Source organism: Pituophis catenifer, unplaced genomic scaffold, assembly GCF_029215685.1.
Source record: "Pituophis catenifer annectens isolate HBS135680 unplaced genomic scaffold, rPitCat1.0.hap2 SCAF_4, whole genome shotgun sequence".
Classification (NCBI taxonomy): domain Eukaryota; kingdom Metazoa; phylum Chordata; class Lepidosauria; order Squamata; family Colubridae; genus Pituophis; species Pituophis catenifer.
The window spans coordinates 33,750,811-33,768,144 of NW_027256884.1; the positions used below are offsets into that span (position 1 = coordinate 33,750,811).

The window sequence follows — 17,334 nt, forward strand, 5'->3', positions numbered from 1 at the left end:
TACATTCGACGAATTCATAAGATATTAATGTCCAAATTGAGTGGAGGAAACATCATAAAAGCCATAAATACCTGGGCTATACCTGTGATTAGATACTCTGCAGGAATAATTGACTGGACCCAGATGGAGTTAGACAATTTGGACAGAAAAACAAGGAAGCTTATGACAATGAATCATGCCTTGCACCCTAAAAGTGATGTTGACCGATTATATTTACCAAGAGCAGAGGGTGGTCGAGGACTCCTACAAGTAAAGCAGACTGTGGAAGAAGAAAAATGCAGCTTGAATGGTTACATCCAGAAAAGTGAAGAACCAATGATTAAGGAAGTAAATAAAGGAGGCCTTTTAAAGACAACTAAAACAAAAGCAGAATATAAGAAAGAAGTAATTGAGCAGCGAGCTGAAAATTGGAAACACAAAGCTCTGCATGGCCAATACTTGAAAAGTATTGAAGGCAAAGCTGACCAGAAACTAACTTGGAACTGGTTAAGATCAGGAGTACTGAAAAAAGAAACTGAAAGCTTTATTTTGGCAGCTCAAGAACAAGCCCTAGCCACAAACTGCATGAAGGCAAAAATTCAACATGTTACCACCAACAGGAAATGCCGCCTCTGCAATGAAAAAGAAGAGACAGTTGACCACCTGATCAGTGGGTGCAGCAAAATTTCACAAACTGACTACCTACAACGCCATGACCGTGTTGCTAAAATCATTCACTGGAAATTGTGCCAGAAGTTTGGATTTGAGTACAGCAAAAACTACTGGGAACATCAGGTTGAGAAAGTTTTAGAGAATGAGAAACTCAAGATCTTGCGGGACTTTAGGATTCAGACTGACAGGCACTTGGTCCACAACACACCTGACATAACAATAGTTGAAAAGAAAAAAGTATGGTTCATTGACATTGCAATACCTGGTGATGCACGAATTGAAGATAAGCAGCAAGAAAAAATCACAAAGTACCGGGACTTACAAATAGAAGTTGAGCGACTGTGGAAAAAGAAATCGTGTGTTGTCCCAATTGTAATTGGAGCCCTCGGAGCAATACCCAAAGGGCTACCCCGCTATTTAGAAATTCTAAATTTGCCGGACTTGAACATTTTGACTCTACAAAAAACCACCTTACTCGGAACAGCTTACATCCTCCAACGATACCTTAACAGTTCCTAGGTCCTTGGTTAGGACTCAAGCTGCTGAGCTATTAACCAGCCTCAAAGGCTGTGAATCTCACTAAAGATTAACCAATAAATAATAATAATAATAATAATAATAATAATAATAATAATAATAATAATAATAATAATAATAATTTTATTTCTATACCGCCCTTCTCCCGAAGGACTCAGGGCGGTGTACAGCCAATTTAAAAACACAAGACACAACAATAATTAAAAATTAAAATAATTAAATAGATTTGGCCGATTTAAAACCCCAAAAATTAAAATACCCCAATTTAAAATTATTATATTGACAGCCCTGCCTGGCGGAACAACAGGGTCTTCAGTGCACAGCGGAACACCCGGAGGTCGGAGATCTTACGTATTTCCGGGGGCAGTTCATTCCACAGGGTTGGGGCTCCCACAGAGAAGGCCCTCCCCCTGGGTGTCGCCAGCCGACATAACTTGGCTGATGGCACCCTGAGGAGACCCTCTCTGTGGGAACGGACTGGTCGGTGGGAGGCTATTGGTGGCAGAAGACGGTCTCGAATAATGCATTGATCATGACTGCAACTGAATCTATCCATCTTGCTGCTTGTCATCTTCTTCTATTTATTTTTTTCTTTCCCAGCATTATTTATTTCTCCAGAGAACTAGGTTTTTGTGCACTGTAGGAAAGTAAGAAAATTTGAGTCTGGTAATTTGTGCCTCGAATGAGAATTCTGGGTTGATTTGTTCAAGAATATTTTAGTTTGTTTTCTTGGATATCCATGTTATGCTTAGGAGTCTTCTTCAGCACTGTTCAAACTGTCAGAACTGATTCCAACCTGCTTCTTCAAAGCCCGTCTTTCATTTCTATAGTGTATCACAGGAAAAACCATTACTTTGTTTATTTCTTTAAGAAAAGTTATATTTATCGAGAGGAGCCACTGATATCCCAGTGCAATAGCTGCTATGGCAATAGTTTTGCTAAAGTTTTTGTTATCTTGCTATATATTTCTGGAGTCTCATATTCTTTCCATAAAGAAAGAAGCACTGCTGAGGAAAAAGGACTATTTTCTATCCATAGTTGGAAACCTGACTTCTTCTTGTAGTTATTTCCATCAGCAATGGGAATTAATTAATTTATCCTTTTTAATCTGTGTGAAAATTAACTGGTCTTCAAGTTGTGTAAGTATCTGTTGGATGTAAAGCTAAGGGGGTAAAAGCTTGAAGGCCATTTTTGTTAAAAGCCTATTTAAAAAGTGTTTTTCAGACATTTTTTTTCCTGCCTTCTAAAATCTGTACCCTTCAGACAGTTTTGAGTTCCAGAACTTCTAACAAGCATTGTCAAAAAGGGCAAGGAATCCTGGCGGCTGTAATTGAATGCATCTAAAGACCATTGAGTGAGAAAGGATGGCTGGAAAAATTGTGATGAGAATAACCAGTGCCTAACTCTTTCAAATTGAGCATAACCCACGGGATCAAACAAGTGAGTGAGGAACAGTTCTGGTTCAACTTCCCTAACATTTGATTCTGATTTGTGTGAACTGTACTATCACATGGTTAGTTTGACTCCATTTCTGGAGCTGAATGGAGCTGAAATCCTTCCAGAGAATTAAGGGAAGACTTAGTGACACCATTAAGGTACAATTAAATATATCCATCTGTGGATCCCAGTATTTTTGATGGTTTACTGGGATGCCAGCCTGTTTACTTTATCCATGAAACTTAATGCGGCTTCCTGAAAATTAACTTTTCTCCAAAATCATCTAAATATTTTTTAAATCACTTTTATGGCAGCCCTCCACAAAATTGACCTTGGCCTGCATAGAACTTGTACTGTTTTTGATCTGGCCTATCCTAAAGTTAGGTGCACTGTGTTTTCAACCATCAGGGTAAATATTTCAGACAGTAAGATATCAGATTAATTTTGATTCAGTAAACAGACTAAGAACAATTGCTTTATTGTCCACTGTAGTTAATGATAAAATGTAGCTAATGCGGTTATAAGTAGACTTCTAGATAGCCTGTTAATAGTGAGTGGGTGGCTTTGAAGTATTTTGGCTGTAATAACAAAATTGGCTTTTGTTTATGGAACCTTGAAGGTTTTGTATTAAATATCAGCTTGATCAAAGTAACATTGGCACTGCATTTATTTAAACTTTGTACCCATGTATTCTATCAAACAATGCATAAACTTTTTGCCAAAATAGATATGCTAGGAGCAAAGCAAATTTGTTTGAAATAGAACACTCTATTTTAAACACTATATGCACTATTTTCTCTCCCATTAGCACAGTTACCATATTTTGAATATTTTTATGCCTTGTCTGTTAACTTCTTGGAATATATTTCCTGCCTATTTACCTCTTTTTCTTTCCAAACAAATATATGACTGCATAGCTTTGTCTTAAAATACATTATGTAAGTTTAATCAGCTATCCTTAATCTTTGTATTTTTTAAAACTTTCATACAAAGCTTCTAATCCAGACTGATCATTCCCTATTAGTGTGCATTTTAGAGATGCATACATGAACTGGTCAAAGATCAACAAGTTGATTTCTTGAATTAAGTTGGGCAATTGTTTTATTATCAAAAGCATGAAAATGACAGATCAAAAACAGGATTTATTTCATCACTGTAAATTGCAGTTCTCTGATCTGATTTTTTTAAAAAATGATCTTGTATGTTTACTTTAAAAGGACTAGAAACATTCATACTATGGATTCTGATTTATCTAGGTCTTGATCTGGTATCTGAAGTCTGGAAGGAAAAAACAAGGACAATGTTTTATTCTCAATCCCTTTATCTTTCTCCCCCCCCAACATGAAAATAAAAAGTATTAGAAAATGTTCCCTATGGTTTATTTTTTAAATTATACACAAGATTGATAAGATATAAAAGAGATTAATTTGAGTTTAGAAATGTTCATACCAAATCAAGAAATGAACAAACATGTAAAAGCTATTATAAATCCAGGCAAAATATTTCAGGAGTTTGTATGAAAGAAGAATCAGCATTAAGAGGAATTGCTGACTGTAACAGTTTAGATCCAGAAAATGACGTTAATCAACATTACATTAGGCAAAATGCATATTCTGAAAATTCCTTGCTCTATCTCTTTTTATCAGCTTTTGTTTGAAAATGAACATTTTCTGTTTGTTAGATACAGGGAAGGACAAATGTGGATATTTATCTTTTTGTTGTATTCTTGGGTCAATAGGTTATTAGGTTTTTCAGGATTAACATTTTATCTCCGTGCTTTTTTTTTAACCAAGAAAAAAATGAAGAAATATTGCATTCCTTAGAATTCAGCCACTTGTTGCTCCTTTTCAAGCAAGAATAAAAAGTGAATTCAGTATATTCTACATATCTCCATTCCTCCTCCCTCCATTTATTCCATTAGTTCAAGTTTTCTGTATTATTTTATCTCTTTCCTTGATCATGCATAGAGTTTTCTATATATTCAAGAGAATAGCTGGAAAACCCTGATAGTTTGCCTAGGTTTGGGTGAAGATCTCAAAGTATAGATGGAGATACAATGATATTGGCATTACAGTTCCATCATTATTCCACTGGTATCAGTTTCTTGTTCCAATTGAACACCTGGATAAAGCTTACTGCTAAACAAGATAAAATTATTAAAAAAAAACCAAGCTGTAATTACAAATAAATAAAAAAACCTTGTGATTCTCTATTCGTAAAAACGCCAACAAGCTCTAGTGCAGAAAGTCATATGCCTATATATTCCTTATTCCATGACAAGCATGACAAGCAAATTGGTATGCTATACATTTTGAATAAAATCTTATACCATTTTTTTCCTTTTGCCAATTTAAATGTTTTTTTTAGATAATGTGTTTCCCCTGCCCCCTCCTCCCCCCTCCCATCCCTTCTCCTCTCCTTACCATATTTAATTCTGGCAAAGATATCTTAGATGCTTATAGTAGTTTAACATGCTTAAAGTAAAGTAGTAAAAGTAAAGTAAACCTTAAAGTAAAGTGCTCAAAGTAAAAGCAACCTTTTGTTTGATTTGGGAGGGTCTTTCTATGAGCTTTATCAGCAGAATGGATAGTTTGTTCTCTTAAATCTAGAAATAGCTGATGGGTCTCTAAGAAGCTTTGGGACGCCTTTTAGGATAAAGTGATGCAGAGTCCTGTTTCAAAAGCACATTGGATGCTTTTGAATTTGTCTTTTCAGTGGCATTAAAAATCTATGTGACAGGACTTCTTAAACTGTCAGAAATTCTAAATAGAGAATTATGTCAACAATCTATCTATTTCAGAAGATATGCTTGGTCCTGGGCAGTGGTGAAATTCAATTTTTTTTACTACCGGTTCTGTGGGCTTGGCTTGGTGGGCATGGCAGGGGAAGGATATTGCAAAATCCCCATTCCCTACCCACTCTGGGGTTCTCCGAACTACTCAAAATTTCCACTACCAGTTCTCCAGAACTTGTAGAACCTGCTGAATTTCACCCCTGGTCCTGGGGGAATCTTTATTCATATTGGGGGCATTGTTCTGAATAGCAAGTAATCTATTTAAACTGAGTTTTATGTATATTGTGAACAGTTCAAAGCACTGAACTTGCATTATGTTTAGAGATATCCTAAAGCAGCATATGAGCATTGAATTGTCTTTATGTAAAAGTTTAGGTGAGGAAAAGTGAGAGGGAGATGTTTAATGTATTAGAGGCACACTCCCTAGTATAGTGGATGGTAGACATGATACATTTCAACATCAGTCAGGAAATTACAGGAGTTGAAGCTGTTATATCTGCAGGCCATTGAATTGTAGAAGGCTACTTTAAAGTGGTTTTTTTTATCTTTCCAAGTAATTTTGGATACTTTTAATATTTTTTTTAAAAAAACCTGTAAACTTCTGAGAACTGCTTTTCTGCAATTTTCTGCAGAAACTCGTTCCTGCTTTTTTAAAGGAGTCATGCTTTTAAGGCTTGTAGCTTTCTTGTGTTTGAAACATTTCACAACCACGATTTCCAGAATCATATTCATAATTTCTTCAAGTTGTAGAGGACCTCACCTTGAAATAATGGTTATGCTATTATTTATTAGATATTGAAGGGGCATTAATTGTCGTGCACTTTCATTGTCTAAAGCTACTTAATTTGCCACTTTATTGAGGCTCAATAAACACATAAAATATGTGTTTATCTGGAGAGAAATCAATGGAGCTCAACTTGTCAATAAACATATATGTTGGAATGAAACATTAGCTAGAAAATTCTAGATCAAAACTTTCCGCCTTTGTCATGAGATGCAATGAAACGTAGTAGTCTTGATTCACAAGGTGGAGTGCATCCCAGAGGAATAAGAGGCTTTTCCATTCAGATACTTTGTATGAGAGAAAGAGGATGAAGACAGCCCCTCCCTAGTGGTTCTCAGAATATATGCTTGATGTATAGTTAGTATAATGTTTCTGTTTGGCAAGATTCTGTCTCTAGGAACAATAAAGAAATCTACTTGAAAGAATCACTACCCTGTTTCCCCTAAAATAAGACCTCCCCGGATAATAAGTCTAATCGGGCTTTTGAGTGCATGCGCTAAAATAAGGCCACCCTGAAAATAAGCCCTCCCCAAAAATAAGCCCTCCTCAAAAATATTAAATCGCATGCGCAGCTGGTCCCTGCCATTTCCTCTTAAGGAGACAGAGCTGGAAATCAGGTAAGACGGCAAGAAGAGCCCCGTCTTGCTCCACGTGCCCCAAAATAATAAGACCCAAAAATAATTCCAAGTGCTTATTTCAGGGTTCAAAAAAATATAAGACAGGGTCTTATTTTCAGGGAAACACGGTACATGTCTTTCTTGATTTGGGGGTCTGAAATAAGCTATAGCAGGGTTGTCAAACTCATGGCCTGCGGGCAAGATGCATCAAGTACTGACCACGCCCACGGTTTAGCAAAGGGGAAAAAAGTCATGATACGTCACTCAGTGATGATGCGAGTTTGACACCCCAGAGCTATAGCATCGAATGGAGAACAAATATTACATTTGGAACAATAGCATAATGACTAGCAAGAGTATACCTGCAGTCAAAATTAAGGTCTACTTGTTATAATATTTTGCTGTATAATACTTCTTCTGTGTTGAAAACAGCATGTTAACCTATCAATACATAATTGTGCTTTAGATTCTCAAGTAAATATTCATAGTTGAGAGACATAAGCCCTTATATTTCTAGTCTCCCCTTCCAGGGTTAAGATGAATTAAAATATACATAGTAGGTCACTTTTCAGAAAATCATTCCATTCCTGAAATAATAAATTGCATTACAAGCACATGTTATTCATATAGAATTATTAGTGCCTTAAAGCAAATGTATTATGAAATGATGCCAATTATTTTTAAGCAATATTAATGTTACTGTTTTCTTTTTTACAGCTGTATGGGGAAATGTGCTCAACATGAGGTAATATACATAATATACACTTCTCTTGTACATCTGTATAGCTATAACATAATTTTTCTTCCAAAGTTAAAGGAAAACTCTTCTCTCAACTTTGTTGCTTATTGCTAGAAAGGAAGTTGGGAAAATGATAGCTAGTGTGATTCATTTCTATGATGGGAAAGGTCACCTTTGATCACAGATTTGTGGATGAACTAAATACATGCATTGCTTTACCCAGGGGCAGGTTTCAAAACCCGTCACTACCGGTTTGCTCGTGGACGCACTCGCGCTTGCGTGTGTGCACAACGTTTCTGCACATGCACAGAAGCATCCGGGTGGGTGGGCGGAGTTCGCCCAATTCAGGGTGAACCGGTAGCAACCCACCACTGACTTTACCCCTTTAAACGAGCTGAACGTTTCCATCAAGTACAGGATGTGGTAGTTCACATTTGAAGCAGGGAAAATATTCCATCCAGAATTATTCTGCTGGTCACATATTACATTTGCTTAATCTGAGAGATGTTGGTCTTTCAGAAAAAAGAACAGTGAAGAATAAAAATTGAACAGAAAAACTTATATTAATTGGTTCCAACAAAATTAGTATTCTTGCTTCTTTTATTCCTCATTCTTTTCCGGTTTTCCAGCTATTAATTCCTCATATTTTTATAAACTTCCTTATGTCTTTCGTTGCCTTAAACCATTACTGTATTCTCCCTTCTTCTGAGAGGTGGCTAGAAAGAAAATGGAAAAGGTATGCTATAATACACATCCCTTTTCCATAATACTACAGTTGTAACATTTCAAGAAATTTTGAATCCATAGTTAAAGTTGGGAATTTGTTGTTTGCTATCATGAGACTAGAATATTTTAATCATATTGTAAATGATAATATGTTAAAGCATATAATATATATATATATATATATATATATATATATATATATATATATATATATATATATATATATATTGTATAAATTACCCTTACTTCCTATTTGTTTATTTTTTGTTCTTTAAAAACATGAAGCAGAATTCTTTATAGCACGAAGCAGAATTCTTTATAGCACTTCTGATTGTAAGGTAGAAACAAGCTATTGTATATATGAGGACATTCATTAGGCACCTGCAAATCCTTAAAACAGCTGATCTTTTTCAGGGTTTTATAGCTGTTCCTACAATGCATTCTGAGGAAAAAAAGCATTTGCTTTGGAATTTAAAGCATGGCACAACTCTGTGGGAGATAATTCATGCCCGTATTAAGCATGAGATAGAAATATATTTTAGGAAATAGCTCCCTTTTATATCCTTCCATATCCTTTCCATCTAGCTTGTACAGTATTCCAGCATTATCCTGTTGGTTAGCTCCATTCTAAGATATTTCTTTAGCACTTGTTGTAGCTATCTGTCTTGTACCTTGTTGAGAGGATTTTGCCAGAAATCTTCAAATTACGCCATTTAACTGAGTCAACCCTCACTTGAAATACATTTCAGAACAAATATTTTGTAAGAAAATCTTTTAAGGGTTCCCACACAAAAGAAAAGTAAAAAAAGGCCATTAGAGAGAAAGAATAAATCAATTCATCTTGTTTTCTTCCAGGCCCTAGTGTTTCTCAATGTAAATATTCTGGAATTCTCCTTAAGTATATTTGAGAAAGTAGGTTCAGATGAAAAGCGGTGACAAACTGAAAGGCACTTAGTGAAGGTTGGGACATTGTGTACTGTATATCTGAAGTCTACTTCAGATTTAGTAATCGATTTTTTATGTGGCAGGGTTCATCTCATAAGTTGGTGCTATGTCTCAATTACCCTCAAATGGGGGGAGGGGAATAAAAATTTAAATAAAATAAAAAATAAATAAAAATGGCTCATGTGATTGAACATATCTCCCAAGATTTTAAACATTTTTTTATTTCTATACTTTCCATTTTTAAAAATAGTATTTCTCCCCCTATTTTTGCAATTCAGTGGGCGCCGTCCAGGAACTCTGCATTGTTGCTCCATCTTTTTCTGTCCAGTAGAGAAAATGGTGATGGTGGTTCATTTCATCAAAATCCGAAGGAAATAGATTTCTTGCTCTAATGTTTCATCTGAAACATTTCTAAACGTTGATCTTAAACGTTGATTGCCTTTTCTGGCCGTTAGCTTTTTTTTTTCTTTATTTATTTTCACAAGAGGTCAAAAGACTGTGTTGGCTGCCAGGAACACTACATAATGAATAGCTATGTTTAGTACTGTCTCTGACAATGCTATAAACATTTTTTTTAATGCTCAATGGATAATTTTATGAAAATGCAACTTTTAACTCCCAGTACTGTTCTTATTCTAAAATTATTTGGCAGTCTTGTCTAAATTCTGTAGGACAAGAATTGCGTGTTTGATTTGTAATAGGGTTACTGCAAAAGGGTTTGTCAAAAGGTTGACAAAACCTTTTGCAGGAGAGGTTTTGTGATCATACTGTATATACTGTATATTTCAGAGTATAAGACGCCCGGACTATAAGACGCACCTACCTTTTTTGGTGAGGAAAACAAGAAAAACAAAACTGCCTCTGCCTCCCAGCAATTTTGCCTCGTAACAGCAAATAGCCTGCTTTACTTACAAAAGTAAAACAGCTGAGAGCAAAACAGCTGAGAGCCGGGAGGCCAATCCAATCAACTTGTGCTAATTAAGCTGTGCTGAAGGTGAAACGAGCTGTTTCTTCTTGCTGCTTGCTGCAAGGAGGTAAACTGCTGGGAGACAGAGGCCAAAGGGTGTGGGCCAGTAGGTGGGCAGGGCTACATTTGGTGTATAAGACACCCCTAAATTTTCACCCCCTTTTAGGGAGAAAAAAGGTGCGTCTTATACTCCGAAAAATACGGTACCTCAAAGGAAAAACAGCTTCATTTGACTTGCAGGACCCCTTTCATAGGTGAAGGATCCTAAACACACCTTTAATTCTATTAGGACAATTAGAAACTAACGCCATTTGGAATGTTTAAATGCGATACTCTGAGGTGTTACAATTACCACATATAGCTTTTGAGGTTTTACCACTTTCTATTTGCAGAATTCCATTTACATAAACAATTTTAAAGAAAGGTATTTGAACTTTATGTCATTAAGCCAATTAATTGCACAGGATAATCTTTAGAATCTGAGCAGGGAACAGCTTCTATAAAAGCATTCATCCAAAGACAGAAATTTTGTTTCAGGATATTATCTTCTCTGTGTATTTCAATCATTTTCCTATTCACAGGATGGCAAGGCAGAAAATCATGATTTTAGCAATAGCTGCTGCTGAAGGAGAGACTTCAATTTTGAAAAGAGCATATAAAGAAGCTCTTTGAATAATACCTGACAGAGTTATCAAAGGATATAATAGCAATTTCATAAGCAGTCTTCCGAAGTATATCCCTGACGTTTTTTGGATACAGACAAAATGTATTATTGACTCTTAATAAATTAATAAATACTATAAATACCTCTCATGCTATTGCTTCTTAATTAAACTTTATTCTGTTCTTTCTCCAGTTAGCTCAGGGAATGATAAATATCCTTAATTTATCCTCACAGCAGTCCTATGAAAATGTCTAGTCAGGGGTATCAAACTCAATTTCATTGAGGGCCGCATCAGAGTTGTGTTTGACCTGGGGGGGCATGTGGGCATGGCCAGCTCAACCTCACTCATGTCAGAGGTGCCTGTGGTGGCCCAAGCCCTCTGCCAGCAAAAACGGAGCTCGGGAGAGTAGAAAACGGAGCTTGGAAGGGCCACACGCAGCCCTTCCAAGCTCCATTTTTGCTGGCAGAAATACCACGGGCCGGTCATTGTTTCCAGGGTGGCCCTGCGGGCCAGATCTAAACACCCCACAGGCCAGATCCAGCCCGCGGGTCTTGAGTTTGATACCACAGGTTTAGGTTATGGAAGAATCTTTCTCTCTTCCCTCACTGAGGTTCACGCTGCCTGAACCATGGTCTCCCCCCTCTTGATGCAATGTTTTATCTGCTAATCACATTCGCTCACAGACAGCTCTGAAAATGTGAAGAAAGAAGTATTATCCTAGTCCTGAAACTGTCAGTCTCTATGAATCTTCCATGCTCTTTTGATATCACAGTGTTTAAATAGACTATATGCTTTATTCTTTTCGCTTTCTGGGAATTTGAGCACCTATTCATACAGACCCTACCATTCTCACTAAAGCAGAGTTGATTTTGTTATATTCACAAGATGTTACTTGCAACCTGGATATATAAAACAAACAAAAATACATATTCCTAGCATTCCTAGGTGGTGCCTGTTGCCCCTTCAGATTTAAATAAAATTGAAAAGATTCAAACAGGCTTAAATTTGACATGTTCCCTAGCTTTTGATTTACCTGACATTTCAAGTTATTTTTAATTTCTTGTACCCAACACATTGTGTAAAATTGAGCAGTGAATCCAATGAGTGACTAAGAATTTGAGCCTTGGATTCAAATTCGCATTCCTATTCTTCTCAATTTATTTTTAGGGGCCAGATTAAGTGTTGAGTCAATGTTGAGTAGTCCCTGCAGTTTTCTTGGCAAGATTTCAGAACTGCCATGGAAATAGCCTTGAGTTACCAAAGGAAAGGCACCAAAAAAATAAATATTTGCTGACCTCTCAACTTTATTAGCATTCAGGCACAATGTTAATATTTTCCTTTAGCACTTCTGATTCATCTATTTATTCTTTTCCCATCCATTCACCTGGAAGAAGAAAATTAGAAATTATGGTGACATTTTATTTATGTCTAAACACCGACAATCTGTGGTCATTGTTAATAGTTGATGTGGTAACAGGTGGCTTCTTTTTCAAAGAACATCAGAATAAAAACCTTAACATAAATTCATGATTTTATAATGTTTTATAACATGACTATGTGGCTTGTCATGTTTAAAAAGTTGCTTTTTTTCTTTGGCTTCCTATCCAGCAGGTTTATCCAGGACAATGGGGATCAAAAAGTAGAAAATAAAATTGAAGAGGTCAGTAGACTATGTTTTCTCTCTTTTTTTCTTCCCCTACTCCCTTTTAATATGTTGCTTTGCATTAATAAATCAATTATCAACTTTATTCTCTTAATACTTCCTCTTGAATTGAAGTTTCTTTTCATTCTTTGGATTGGAGTTGGTTTAAAAAAGATGAAGATGATTACAACAGTTCAAAGTGACACACATAAAAATCAGGTGGTGTTATATTGAAACTGTTGTAGCCGCCATCTTGGTTTTTGTTTTTTAACCATATCCTTCCATTTGAAAACTTACAGAAATTCTTAGCTCCTCCTCTGTAGACTGCTTTGTTAAGCTTCTCATGTTGGTTGGGGTTGAGGGAGGATAGTTGTGTGGTTGTTTTAATAATGTCCCCATATGGCTACTAACATGTACATCAATTCTTAACATGTACATACATTTCTTAAAAATGTAATATAAATGTAACTTATATGCCACATAAATAATCATATCCTGATCTTCAGACTAATTTTCTGTCTGCAAGTGTGTGTGTATATGTATGTATGTATGTGTGTGTGTGTGGCACTAAGGCACTGTGCGGCCTCCTGCCTCACCGTGAGCAAGCAGAAGTGGGCCTCCATACATGGCGGGGGGGGAAGGCACTCCTGAAAATAAGCCCCAGTGCTTATTTTGTAGCCCAAAAGAATACAAGACCTGGTCTTATTTTTGGGTAAATACAGGGGTGTGTATATAGCTGCATCATAATAGGTCATTTTGATTTTATATTAATGGTTTATCCTTGATACTTTTAATTTTAAAGGGACTTTTCTGTTGCTAAAATGCAAGTGGATTAGATCATGACTTCTATAACTTTGATGAAATCAGTGAGGTTTATTTTCATCATCAATAACTTAAATCTCAATTATTTAATTGACCTGTTCAAAATATAGCTTAGTTTAGAACATGCCATTATTTTCAAAGGTTTGCATGGTGTGTGTGTGTGTGTGTGTGTGTGTGTGTGTGTGTGTGTGTAACATAATAACACTACATGGATATGAACAATGGAACATGTTTGTATATTATAAATAAGTAATTACTATTAATAATATAACTGAAACATGAATAAATTCTAGCCATTTTCTCTACAATTACATTCATGATCATTGAATATAATTCTGAATATTCTGAATATAATACATTCAGAATATTTATGATATACATAGCATATTAATTAAAATAATTTTAAAAAATTAATACTAAAATGTAAAATACTAAAAATTTATAATACTAAATAACTAAAATTAAACCAAGTCCTTGGTTAACTCCCAGTGAATTCTACAGTTCTCTTTACAGTGTTGAAGGACTCTTTGGAGGACCTTTGGAATATAGAGGGCAAAACAAAACAAAACAAAAAAGCAAGTCCACTTGACTATGTCTGAAGTGCATTGCGGGAGTCAGTTTTGGGAAATTTGGGTTTTTTAAAACATAGTTTGATAGAACTTAACATTGCAGTTATAGAAGATAGCAAAAAAAAAAATGTGGCAGAAGGGAGTGTCAAAGAAGAAAGTGTCCACACTGACCTTGAAGGAGAGGAATGAAGGCAGGTGCCATGAGGGTTGCAGTTTTCCATGTTGAGTGGGAGAGTATTTAAAGAAAGCAGGCAGGGTAACCAATCACCAGTTTATTTTATTTAGTTATTTATTAAATTTATATGCCGCCAATCTCTCTATTGAAAGCAACTCTGGGAGGCTATTCATCACTTGCATCTTTGTGCAATTACTTGATTAGCTCCAGATAAAGCTCAGGAAAGTAGCAATTGGATGTTCTTCTATGCTGGTCTATGACCAAAATAAAGATTTGATTTGATGTTTTTGGAGTTTGGACTATGTCCTTTATTTCCACCATCACTTTTGAAATTGGAGAGATTCTTATTAAGAGATTGGCATGTCTGTCCATGATATTCCTGAAATATTTAAAGTGGCTTATAATGCCTCTATTCTCTACAAATTGTCATTTTAAATGGAAAAGGTATTTATACAAAACTAACTTTTAATTTTCTTTTAGGTTATTGCACCTCTAAGGGAAAAGATCCGAGAATTAGAGAAAAGGTATGCTTGATTTGTGCTTTCAGTAGATCATCTTTTGCTTTATTTTAAGTTAAGGCAAGGAGCTTATGTTAGAATATTTGGTCAAGAGTTACATGTTACTGTACTGAAAGAACGTCTGTATGCAATAAATGCTACTGTCTCTAATGGTAGTATTAAATACACATAGTCCTCAGTTAACGGCTGCCTCATTCAGAAACCATTCAAACTTAAAGACAGTGCTGAAAAAGTAGATACATGACCAGTATTTAAACTTACAGCAGTGGCAACATCCCTGTGGTCATGTGATCACAATACAGGCACTTGGCAACCAGCATGCATTTATGGCCATCACAGTGCCCATGGTCATATGGTTGCCATTTTTGTATTTCACAGCTGGCTTGCAATAAACAGAGTCAATAGGAAAACTGGCAGGAAGTTACAAGTCACAATCACATTTATTTATTTATTAGTTCGATTTATATGCTGCCCTTCTCCGGAGACTTAGGGCGGCTTACAATGCTTTAAGCAATAGCTTTCATATTTTTGTATATACCTGCTTAGTAGGGCTTTTTTGGCCCCCCCAAGCGGTGTTCTATTTTATACGAAGTCAGCTTATTGCCCCCACAAACCGGGTCCTCATTTTACCTACCTCGAAAGGATGGAAGGTGAATCAACATAACCTCACACTAACAATGGCAGGGATTCACCTAACCACAGCAAAACTGATATACGTTGGCCGTGGTTATGGGTTATGTGACTTTCAGTGGTGTTCTAGATAGGAATGTATCTTAGTAGTAGAAAGTACCATGTTTCCCCTAAAATAAGATCCACCCCAAAAAGAAGCCTTATGTTTTTGAACGCATGCGTTCAAATTAAGCCCTATCCCTAAAATTAATCCTAATTAAGACCCCGCCCATCCCGAGGTGCAGGGGGTGGGGTGAGGTAAAAAGCTAGGGTGGAGATGGGGGGGGTGGAGCTTCCCTACTTACCAGGCCTCGCACACCCTGATAGTTGCTTCTCCTTCTGCAGCCACTTCTTCTGTGGCCGCTTCTTTTGCAGCCCACTTCTGTGGCTGCTTGCCACCATTCGCACGCCTCGCCCCTGGCCTCCTTTTCGGCGTCAGAGCCTTCCAGAAAGCCCTCTGCAGTTGAGACAGTGCCCTCTGCAGCAAACTCTGTTATCAGCTGCAGAGAGCTTTCTGGAAGGCCTCTGAAGGCAAAACAGAAACCAGCGGGTGCCATGCGTGTCAATCCAGAACCAGTTTCTCAGCTGCAGAAGGCTTTCTGGAAGGCTCTGATGGCGAAACAGAGGCCGGGGGCGACACAGTTAAGCAGCGGCAACTGGCTATGTAAGAAGTGGGCTGGCAGCAGACTCCTGCTGGGCGGAGCTGAGGGTGGCGCCACCGCAAGGTGAGTCAATAATTAGACCCCCTGAAAAGAAGCCCTAGCCATTTTTGGGGGGGATCAAAAGAAAATAAGACACAGACTTATTTTCGGGAAAATACAGGTAGTAACAACCTATCATTGGTGGTTTATCAAACTAATCATATAATCCTGTAGAAGTTTATTTAAAAATTCTGCTGTGTTCAGTGGGATTTACTCCTCAGGTAACTGTAAATAGATTTGCAGCCTAAAATACAAGAATCTCGTCTGAAAGACAAGAATTTAGAGTTGAATATGAGAGCATAACAATGCTAAAAGGAGGAAGGTAGAACTAAATTGGTTCTTCCTTTAATTCTCTCCTGGAAATGTCAGCAAATCATGTTTTACAAATATATTAATATTTGGAGTTTGTTTTGAAAGTAAATGCAAGGATTTTGCATACAGTAAACTTCAACAATAAATATCGATTGACCATATCTGGCATCTTGCCTCAAATCTTTGGAAATTTTCGACAGTCTATAATAACATGCAGTATATTTTATTCTAAATTACACTGATCAATTATTTTCTTATAAGGTATCTAGTCCAAATTGAATGCTGAAATATAAATGGGAAGGCTTCAATATTATATTCCAAATATTTTAAAACATCTTAAATTTAGAGATGTTTTTGCTGCATAATAGATTGAAAACAAATCATTGCAGTTATTTTAATTCTGAACTTAATGTGGAAATCACCATTTAAGAATTACTGTAAATTAAATACTAAAAACTATCAGCATTTTTTGGGACACAGCATGTTTGTATTTATGACAACATGTAGAAACATGTATTAGTGTAAACTGCTGGTGCAGTTTTACAACAAACCAGCATTTTTTCTTTTTATTCACTAAGAAAGACAGAAGCTGCAAATGAAAATGCATTGTAAACAAATATTATCTAACAATTCAAGCAATGATTATCAAATGTATTATATAAGATATATAATTATATCTTATTATATAAAATATAATTATATATTATAATATATCTTATTATATAATTATATCATATAATACGATATATACAATATATACAATATAATTCTATCGTATTATATAAAATCATCCCCTAATTTGAAAAACCAAATTGATATCTCAGTAAGTATTTAGTAGGCAGAGTTGCAGACGGCTATTTCAGAACCGAATATGAAGTTCTCTCCCTCTATTTCAAAGTTAATGCATGACATTGAGCTGGTAATTTTTACCCATGCTGGAATCAACAATGTCTATTAGTGTAATTGGATAGAAAATCCCTTTGCTGCAGTCTTAGAATCATCCAGATGTAATATTCTCTACACCTTCTTAGAGAGATGCCTTCTAAATTGTACCTAATTTATAT

The 17,334-nt window shown here is 36.1% G+C and overlaps 1 protein-coding gene across 3 annotated transcripts in view; it reads left to right on the forward strand.

The window, feature by feature from the left end:
* Positions 1–17,334, forward strand: part of UXS1 (UDP-glucuronate decarboxylase 1) — a 51,190-nt gene that overhangs the window by 9,883 nt on the left and 23,973 nt on the right. The window contains exons 1-4 of one of the 3 annotated variants that reach the window (XM_070943284.1): positions 2,534–2,628; positions 7,538–7,565; positions 12,471–12,522; positions 14,551–14,594. In XM_070943284.1, coding sequence (XP_070799385.1) covers positions 7,561–7,565; positions 12,471–12,522; positions 14,551–14,594 — 101 coding nt within the window. In that variant the 5' untranslated portion in view covers positions 2,534–2,628; positions 7,538–7,560. Of the gene's footprint in view, positions 1–2,533; positions 2,629–7,537; positions 7,566–12,470; positions 12,523–14,550; positions 14,595–17,334 lie in introns of those variants that run through there. The other 2 variants (XM_070943285.1, XM_070943283.1) reach the window with 2 other exon arrangements.